At 38.2% G+C, this 10,243-nt stretch overlaps 1 protein-coding gene across 1 annotated transcript; it reads right to left on the bottom strand.

Annotated features, from left to right (window-relative positions):
- Positions 1-1,173: 1,173 nt before the first annotated feature.
- On the bottom strand, positions 1,174-1,824 carry LOC131023068 (uncharacterized). The gene has a single exon (XM_057952611.1). It carries the CDS (start codon positions 1,822-1,824, stop codon positions 1,174-1,176), a length of 651 nt encoding a protein of 216 aa, XP_057808594.1.
- Positions 1,825-10,243: the final 8,419 nt, after the last annotated feature.

The raw sequence follows: 10,243 nt of genomic DNA on the forward strand, positions 1-10,243 counted from the left end.
GACATACAGTTATAAACTAAAACTAATACTCCCTCCGTCCACGAAATGAGTACTCATATTTCCTTTTTCATCCGTCCACGAAATGAGTACTCATTTTTCTTTTTGGCAAGTGTACCCCACACATCTCTTTAATTAATACACTCAAAAAGTGGGACCCTTAAACTATTCACACTACACTCCATACATTTCTTAAAACCCGTGTCGTCCACAAATGGGTACTCATTTCGTGGACGGAGGGAGTACTTCAAAATCCGATTAGTGATTGTATATATATAAAGAAGAAAATTTGTTTGACATAAACCATCAACCATACTTTTCGAAACATATTAAAAATTTCAAGGTTTGGTTAACTAATTAGAAAAACTCCTACTTAGCTATCTCTCAATTGATAGAATAAAATAAATCAAACAATTTGGAGTTAAACAAACTGTTCGAAAAATTAAGAATTAAACAAATTTTTTATACTTAAAGAAGTTTAAAAAAAATATAGGTGATCATATACTAACAATTTCCGCCACTATCTTAAATAATAAACTAAATTATAGCAAAACTAAACAACTAGATCAGAATTGACTTTTTGTGAAAATCATTACAGAAGAAAGAGAATTAAGGGCTGCACGGAAACTAATTACTAAATTGTTTCAAAAGCTTACTACCTAGGACCAACTAAAGCAGAATCGAAAACTCTTGCGTTAAAAATAAAATAAGAAAAAGAATATATGTACCGATTTTGCTTCCTGGCTTCCAGTTTATGCGTGTGTCTCATCTTTTAGGGTTGATATTATGCCTCTATTTATACTAGTTTTTAAAGAGTTCTAGTTCTAATAGGAAACAAAAATTAATAATAATAATAATAATAATAATAATAATAATAATAATAATAATAATAATAATAATAATAATAATAATAATAATAGTCTAGATAAAACTAATGGTGCATATCTATATCGATCATGTAATTATTAAAAAAAATAAGCTATACAAGAAAATACTATTAATTAAACTTATGAAATAAATCTAAATTATCGGGGCGTTACAACCTACCCCACTTAAAATAATTTCGTCCTCGAAATTTGAATCATGATTCTTGAGCCATAAAAACTTGTTCTATTATGAGGTAACTTGTTACTATATTAATCTCTATTCTATAGTAGTAGAACTTATCGTACCTTTTTAAGGTTTTTCTGCCTCATCCGGCCCTCCCATATGGTATAATCGTGCATTTCCTCGCCTTTCTGGCTCCCTCCCTCTTTTGTCCGGACAATATGGGGCTATATGTCCCGGCTTGTGACAAAAATAACAAACTCCGCTTCGAATCATGCATTTTCCGAGGTGGTACTTGTTGCACTCAGGGCATTGTGGGTAGGTTCGCTGCGGTGCCTCATTAGATTTATTTTCCACTCTTTCTTTCTTATTTTGCATATCTTGTTCTCCATCGTTTGAATCATCCCATTTCCTCTTTTCATTCCTAACCATATTCTTACGTGGTAGCTTATCCATCTCCAAACCCGCCTCAACTTCTTGCGCTCGTCTCACAGCCAAAGCATAATCTTCGATTCCTTGAGCCGCCAATATTCCTCGAATTTCTGGTCGTAGTCCCCTTAAGAACCTATCCGCCTTTTGGTCATTGGTGTTGACTAGACGTGTGGCATAGCGTGAAAGTTGGTTGAACTTCCTTTCGTAGTCGGTGATAGACAACTCTCCTTGTTTGAGATCCAAGAATTCGACCTCCTTTTGATTGCGGTAAGAGCGTGGAAAGTATTGGTTGGTCACAATCTCCTTGAACCTATTCCATGTCAACCCTTGTCGCGCTTGTTCGGTCATGGATCGCTTGAAGGACTCCCACCAATGGCTAGCATCCTCGCAAAATTGAAAGACAGCACATGAAACTTTGTGGCATCGGTGCACTCGATATGTTCAAAGATTCTCTCCAGCTCTCTTATCCATTCCTCCATTGCTAGAGGTCCGCTCCTCCCGTCAAATCTTGGTGGATTATAACGTCGGAACTGCTCTACGACTACGCTTGTGTTATTGCGTTGTGGGTTTTGCGCACCTTGAGCTTGTTGTTGAAAGAATCCTTGCATTGCGGCGATAAATTCTTGCATCCCGTTTTGTTGATCGGTAGGGGCTCTACGGGGCGGCATGGTTCTCACTTAATCAAGAAGACAAACACATTAAATTTCTAAGTGAAACCTAAATTCTTTAAATCGCAAATTCTCGCTTAATATTTCATGTTCTTCTTGCATTTTCCTAATTCGTGCGTGTAAAGTAACTACGGGTCTAGTATTGGTTTGCCGTGTACATGTCATCTAAACAATTCACAATTACAACTATTTCTAATAGAGCTAAACAAAATAGTACTAGAACATAAAAGCATAAAAATAAAATATGTCATCTAAAACATCATATCTGCCATATACTTGAACAATTTGAACACATACCTTGAAGTGGAGTCGATGCAGCGCATGAGTTTCGAATGACTATGCTTGCTTAAAATTTTGAAAGCTAATTTTCTTTTAAACACGAGTCTACAGAAACGTAGACCCGCTCTGATACCACTATGTAACACCCCAATTTCAATAAACTTTACTATTTAAAAATTTTAGAGAACAAAAGATAGTAAAATAATAATTTCTTGATTTGTAAAGAAAATTTAAACTAATTTGAAAATCAACTTGCCAAAACTGAAGTAGTATCATAAAATAAAAAATAAATAAAAATAAACTGATAAACTAAGACTTAACAAGTTCAACTAGAATGTTCAATGTAAAAACTCTATCCCTAGTCATCCTCCACTTCCATGGCCACCTCGACTCTGGAACTGCAAAACTGAAAATATAAGGGGTGAGCATATTGAAAATATACTCAGTGAGGAACCATGCACATATTCACATACGCTTAAACATGCAAATAATTCACATTGTCATACACATATACTTAATTCTGAGTGTTTCTGAATTTATAATCATGTACTTGAACATGATATTATGAATTTCTGATCATGTACTTGAACATGATATTCTGAGTTTCTTGATCATGTACTTGAACATGATATTCTGCGTTTCTGATCATGTACTTGAACATGATATTCTGCGTTTCTGATCATGTACTTGAACATGATATTCTGCGTTCTGACCATGTACTTGAACATGATATTCTGCGTTCTGATCATGTACTTGAACATGATATTCTGAACATGTATTTCTACATGGCTGATATTCTGAACATGTATTTCTACATGGCTGAGCAAGTATAATCAAACATGAAATAAGAGCATATAAAAACATACATGAATATAACCACAAGCATATAATCCCTCACCTTAAAGTCGTAGGCAATTAAATAAAATTCGGAATGAGGGTCTTAATAGCACCGCACCTAATCACATAAATATGATTACTTTAATATAGGCCTTACTAAAACTTTAACTAAAATTCTATAGACAAAATCAAACTAATTTTATAAAAGATATTGCCAATTTACAAATATATATTAGTATATAAATACATAATGGACATACAGTTATAAACTAAAACTAATACTTCAAAATCCGATTAGTGATTGTATATATATAAAGAAGAAAATTTGTTTGACATAAACCATCAACCATACTTTTCGAAACATATTAAAAATTTCAAGGTTTGGTTAACTAATTAAAAAAACTCCTACTTAGCTATCTCTCAATTGATAGAATAAAATAAATCAAACAATTTGGAGTTAAACAAACTGTTCGAAAAATTAAGAATTAAAAAAAAAATTATACTTAAAGAAGTTTAAAAAAAATATAGGTGATCCTATACTAACAATTTCCGCCACTATCTTAAATAATAAACTAAATTATAGCAAAACTAAACAACTAGATCAGAATTGACTTTTTGTGAAAATCATTACAGAAGAAAGAGAATTAAGGGCTGCACGGAAACTAATTACTAAATTGTTTCAAAAGCTTACTACCTAGGACCAACTAAAGCAGAATCGAAAACTCTTGCGTTAAAAATAAAATAAGAAAAAGAATATATGTACCGATTTTGCTTCCTGGCTTCCAGTTTATGCGTGTGTCTCATCTTTTATGGTTGATATTATGCCTCTATTTATACTAGTTTTTAAAGAGTTCTAGTTCTAATAGGAAACAAAAAATAATAATAATAATAATAATAATAATAATAATAATAATAATAATAATAATAATAATAATAATAATAATAATAATAATAATAATAATAATAATAATAATAGTCTAGATAAAACTAATGGTGCATATCTATATCGATCATGTAATTATTAAAAAAAATAAGCTATACAAGAAATTACTATTAATTAAACTTATAAAATAAATCTAAATTATCGGGGTGTTACATTACTCGTCGCACTGCCCACGTAAACAACAAGGAATGGCAGGAGGGAAGCCAAATCAGGATTCGGCTCAGCCCTTGAGAGCCATTATGGGGTATCCGCAACCGCCTCAACAACAGCGTCAGCCGCAAGGTCCACAGAAACAGCAGCAGCAGCAACAGCAGCAACTGCCACAACCGCCACAGCATCAGAGAGCCTTTGCGCTCAATCAGAAACAGCTCGGGAAAAATCAGGGAAACCTGACAGGTATGGGCAAAATTTTGGACGTACCAGTTACAGTTCTGTTTGATACAGGAGCTTCGCATTCTTTTATTGCTCAAGCATGCGTAGATACCTTCAAACTAGAACCAAAACGAGCTACACCCGAGTTGAGAGTAATTACTCCTGTAGGAAAAGCTACTACAGTTTCTCACGTGATTTCTAACATAGAGCTCGAGTTAGGATCACTAAAGATGAAAGCAAGAACCCTGCACTTTAATGCCTATGTGGGACATAGACATTATTCTAGGGATGGATTGGTTAGCAGAGAACTTTGCCACGATTGACTGTAAGAAGAGGAAGATAACTTTCCAACCACCTGGGAAGGAACCGATGTGTTTTTATGGCATAGATAGAAGGAAGAGAGTTCCAATCGTTTCAGCGCTTCAAGCGTCGAAGTTGATAAAGAAGAAAGGAGCACAAGCTTACCTAGTTTACTTGAATGATGAAGGAGAATCAAGTAAAAGCTTAGAGGATGTAGCAGTGGTAAGGGAATTTGGAGATGTATTTCCCAAGGTCTTGCCAGGATTGCCACCAACAAGACAATTGGAGTTCGCTATCGACTTAGAACCTGGTTCAGCACCAGTGTCGAAGGCACCCTACAGAATGGCACCTAAGGAGCTACAAGAATTGAAGATTCAGCTACAAGAGCTGCTTGAGTTAGGTTTTATCCGACCTAGTGTATCCCCGTGGAGAGCACCAGTCATTTTTGTCAAAAAGAAGGATAGCATGTTGAGAATGTGCATAGATTATCGAGAGCTGAATAAATTGACACTCAAGAACAAATATCCTTTACCAAGGATAGAAGACTTGTTTGATCAATTAAGAGGAGCGAGCGTTTTCTCGAAAGTGGACTTGAGATCGGGTTATCACCAGTTGAAAATAAGACAGGAAGATATACCTAAGACAGCTTTTCGAACGAGGTATGGACACTATGAATTCATAGTTATGCCATTCGGTTTGACGAACGCACCAGCGGTATTCATGGATCTCATGAATCGAGTAGTGTTGGAAACGCTTAGAGCTAAGAAGCTTTTCGCCAAATTCACCAAGTGTGAATTTTGGTTGAACGAAGTAACGTTTCTAGGACATATTGTTTCATTCGAAGGGATTAAGGTTGACCCCGCTAAGGTACAAGTTGTACATGAGTGGAGATCACCAACTACGCCTAACGAGATTCGCAGCTTTTTAGGCTTAGCAGGTTACTATCGGAGGTTCATTGAAGGATTTTCCACGATAGCAAGACCGATGACCCAATTACTTAGAAAAGAATCTAAGTACAATTGGACAGAGGAGTGTGAAGAGAGTTTTCAAGAACTCAAGAGGAGATTGACTACAGCACCAGTGCTGACAGTCCCAGAAATGGATAAAGAGTATACCATCTACACAGATGCGTCAAAGAATGGGCTAGGATGTGTTTTAATGCAAGAAGGAAGAGTTATAGCCTATGCATCACGACAACTTAGAACCTACGAGCTAAATTATCCAACACATGATTTAGAGCTTGCAGCTGTTGTGCATGCTCTGAATATTTGGAGGCATCATCTCTACGGAGTTAGATGTGAGATTTTCACGGACCACAAAAGTTTGAAATACTTTTTCGAGCAAAAGGATCTTAACATGAGACAGAGGAGATGGCTCGAATTAGTGAAGGATTATGACTGCGGCATTAACTATCACCCCGGAAAGGCCAATGTAGTAGCCGACGCATTGAGCCGAAAAGTCTCGTCAAAGTTAGGATGTCTTCTCACGAGGGAGGATGAGCTTATAAAGGACTTTGACAAGATGAGGATAGAAGTGATAGAACCACCAGGGACAATAGCGAGTATTTTTGCGACGATGCGTAGTTTGAGGAAAATGGTGGTTGAAGCACAAAGAAAGGACGAGAAAATGGAGAAGTTACGAGTGAGGATAAGGACGGAAGATCTCAAGAATTACCAAGAAGCATCAGACAATACTATCTTGTTTGAAGGGAGAATATGCATTCCCCACGATGATGAACTTAAGAGTAAGATCATGAGTGAGGCTCATGACACACCTTACACCGCTCACCCTGGAGGTACAAATATGTACCAGGATTTGAAAAAGGGATTTTGGTGGGACGGAATGAAACGAGACATAGCTTCGTTTGTAGAGCGATGCTTAGCTTGTCAGCAAGTGAAAGCATTACATCAACGACCCTATGGAAAGTTAAACCCGTTAGAGATTCCCAAGTGGAAATGGGATCACATAGCGATGGATTTTGTGACGGCTTTACCCAAAAGTCAGAGAGGAAACACAGCGATTTGGGTGATTTTAGATCGACTAACGAAATCTGCACACTTCATACCGATTCCGATCACGTATGGATCAGATAAGTTAGCACATCTGTACGTCCGCGAGGTTATAAGATTGCATGGAGTACCGGTGTCGATCACCTCAGATAGAGATTCAAAATTTACGTCACGCTTTTGGATGAGTTTACAGAAAGAGTTGGGTACAAGGTTGAATTTTAGTACAGCCTTTCATCCCCAAACTGATGGACAGTCGGAGAGGACTATCCAGACGTTAGAAGATATGATAAGAACAACTATCCTTGATAGAGGAGTACATTGGGAGAAGGTTTTGCCACTAATAGAGTTTGCCTATAACAACAGTTACCAGGCAACTATTGGGATGGCTCCGTATGAAGCTCTTTACGGAAAGAAGTGTAGATCACCACTTTACTGGGATGAAGTTGGTGAGAGAAAAGTGTTAGGACCTGACACGATCGTGACGGAGCTGTCGTTTGAGCTTCGCACAAATAAAATATCCTGTGCCCACAACTAGACTAGCTAGTGGTAAGTCCAGAGTCGAATCCACAGGGAACTGAGCAGTAACTCCTCCTGCAAGGGTGTCACTAAAAAGGGTTTGTATTCTGCAGTGTTCTGCCCACAACGAGCTTATGGGCAGAACGGGGTTTCCAACTTAAACTGAAATAACAAAGGTAAATAAATCAAATAACAAAACAATCCTGACTTGGGCTTGAATCACCAAACATGAACTAGACACTCGATCATTGGTGCAAAGATAAATTACTATACTCGCATACCAGTGGTTATAGGCATAAGAATTGTTGCGCCCCTATTGTCACTCGTCACGCACGCAAAAACCCCTTGCCCAATCTATCCCTTCAGTTTATGATCCCTTAGAAGGGTCAGCTAATGGAAATCAACTACCCCGGGCAACATCCACGCTCTCTGCGATGGCCTATCGCTAGTTGTGCTTTGCCCAGAATGCTTTAAGAACTAGATAGACCCACTTGACTCTTACGCCGATATTTCACAGCAGTCACGGCTCCAACACCAGTTGTACTATTTTGGAGGTCGATGGCAACTCGCCTTATGCCCAAAGTATTACTTGTGGCCAGAACTCCCTAGTTAACTAGTGATCAATTAATTAACCAAGTTGTTACAACCTTTTGGAATCAAACCTAGTGTATCGGGAATATGCTCATACAGTTGTTATGCTCAAATTAGACCTCTCGAGTTAAGTGTTCATGCTTAGATCATCTTGCCCAAAATTGAATATAAAACTTAGCCAATCATAAAGTAAATAACACAAGCAAAAGACATAAATGAAAACATAAAGTAAAAACTGAAATAGAAACTTACTTGAAGCAAAAGGGTACTTACGGCCGAAAGTGCCACAGAAAACATGAACAGAAAATTAAACTGCTAAACCCATAAGGGGCGACTACTTCTACCTAACTATGGAAAGTAAAACTACAGCAGTGGTCTACGAATTGGTGCCTCCAAAATCCCTTCCCCTCGCTAGTTCACAACTATGAGGTATTTATAGGCAAGAGTTAGGGCTACACAGGCTGGGCCTAAAATGAGTGGGCTGGAATTAGGGCTCCTTCTGCCCGAGATTGCATCCTGATCTGGAGTTTGATTTGTTCTTATCCAAACCTCAAGAGATAAGATTTTGGATATCTTTCCATATCTACATCCTCTGCACTCTTCTTTTCTGCCCCGTTTGTACCTTCTGCCCAGCTGATTCTTCTGCTCTGTCAGACTCCTCTGCCCTGGCAGACTCCTCTGCCCTGGCCGACGCCTCTGCCCTGGCAGACTCCTCTGCCCTGGCACCTTGATTCCTCTGGCAGCTTGACTTCTCTACCCTGGCAGACTCCTCTGCCCTGTCCGACTCCTCTGCCCTGGCAGACTCCTCTGGCACTTATGGGCAAAAGGTTCGGTTTGCCCAACATCCTGCTTCCGGACTTTTGGTCTCCAAAACAAGTTTCTGAGTGTCCCAAACTCCTCTGCTTCAAACTCATGCGTCTTTCGCGGAATGCAACAGCATTATGCCTTGGAAGCACCTTCTGCCCAATGAACGGGCCTGCCTTGGAACAACGCCCTCCCAGGCGACTGACTCTAGCAAAACAAAGGAAAAGGACTCTATCTAGACCTAAAACACACAAGAAAAACGAGCACAAACATGGGCTCATCAGATCGCAGAGATGATTGAGATTGTCTGAAAGATAAGGCAGAGGATCAAAGAAGCGCAAGATAGACAGAAATCTTACGCAGATACCCGCCGCACAGAGTTATATTTCGAGATAGGAGACATAGTTTTCTTGAAGGTTTCACCCTCGAAAGGGATAAATAGATTTGGGGTAAAACGAAAGCCTAGACCCAAATTTATCGGCCCATATGAGATCTTGGAAAAGATAGGTCCAGTAGTATATAGGTTGTCTTTGCCGCATAGCTTTGGAAATGTGCATAACGTGTTCCACGTATCACAATTGAGGAGATATGTTTTTGACCCAAATCATGTGGTCTACCAAGAGGAAATGGTCTTAGAACCAGACTTGAGTTATGAAGAAAGTCCCGAGATAATTCTAGATCGTAAGATCCAACAATTGAGAAGCAAATCAATTGCATTGGTTAAGGTCCAATGGAGACATCATGGTTACGAGGAAGCAACGTGGGAACTTGAGGACAAGATGCGGAAGAAGTACCCGGAACTTTTTCAGGAGTTATAAATTTCGGGACGAAATTTTGTTTAAGGAGGAGGGTATGTAATACCCGAGCTTTTGATGACGTGTTTATTTGCTTGAGTTTGAGTGATTAGGGTTTAGATCCCTTGTTTGTTTTACTTTGTAAAGAGATGAGGAGTTATATGATGTTTTCTTGTTTTCTTCTAATGTTGAGATACTCGTTTGATGATGTGAGAATGATGTGGGATTTTATATCCGCTTTTGAGTTTGAGTATTCGAATAATTTGAGATAATTATTTGAATGAGAACAGCGAACTCGGAAGTGAGATCTGAGTCCGTTAAGACGTTTTTGAAATTTTTGACTTTTTGACGATGAATAGTGAAATACTGCTATTTCGTCTTTTTGTCGACTTTCAAAAATCTTACGCGCGTGCACGTTATCGAGAAATATTCTAAGTTTTTCGATACGAGTCCAATGACGAAAGTTTTTATTTTTAGACGACGAGTGAATAGTAAACCGAAATTTCTCGATAAACGAACCGAGCTCGTTTATCATAATTTCAAGAACGAGCTTACGTTTTCTATATTTATATAGAATTACGAGTATGATGAAAGTGAGTAGGAGTCGAGAGGGCGAGTAACGAAGAGTACGAGTAGTTAGTCGTTAAAAGATAT

This window comes from Salvia miltiorrhiza, chromosome 4 (assembly GCF_028751815.1).
Source record: "Salvia miltiorrhiza cultivar Shanhuang (shh) chromosome 4, IMPLAD_Smil_shh, whole genome shotgun sequence".
Taxonomy (NCBI): Eukaryota; Viridiplantae; Streptophyta; class Magnoliopsida; order Lamiales; family Lamiaceae; genus Salvia; species Salvia miltiorrhiza.

Coding starts and splice junctions, on each gene's coding strand:
- LOC131023068 (XM_057952611.1), bottom strand. CDS start 1,824: ATGACCGAACAAGCGCGACAAGGGTTGACATGGAATAGGTTCAAGGAG.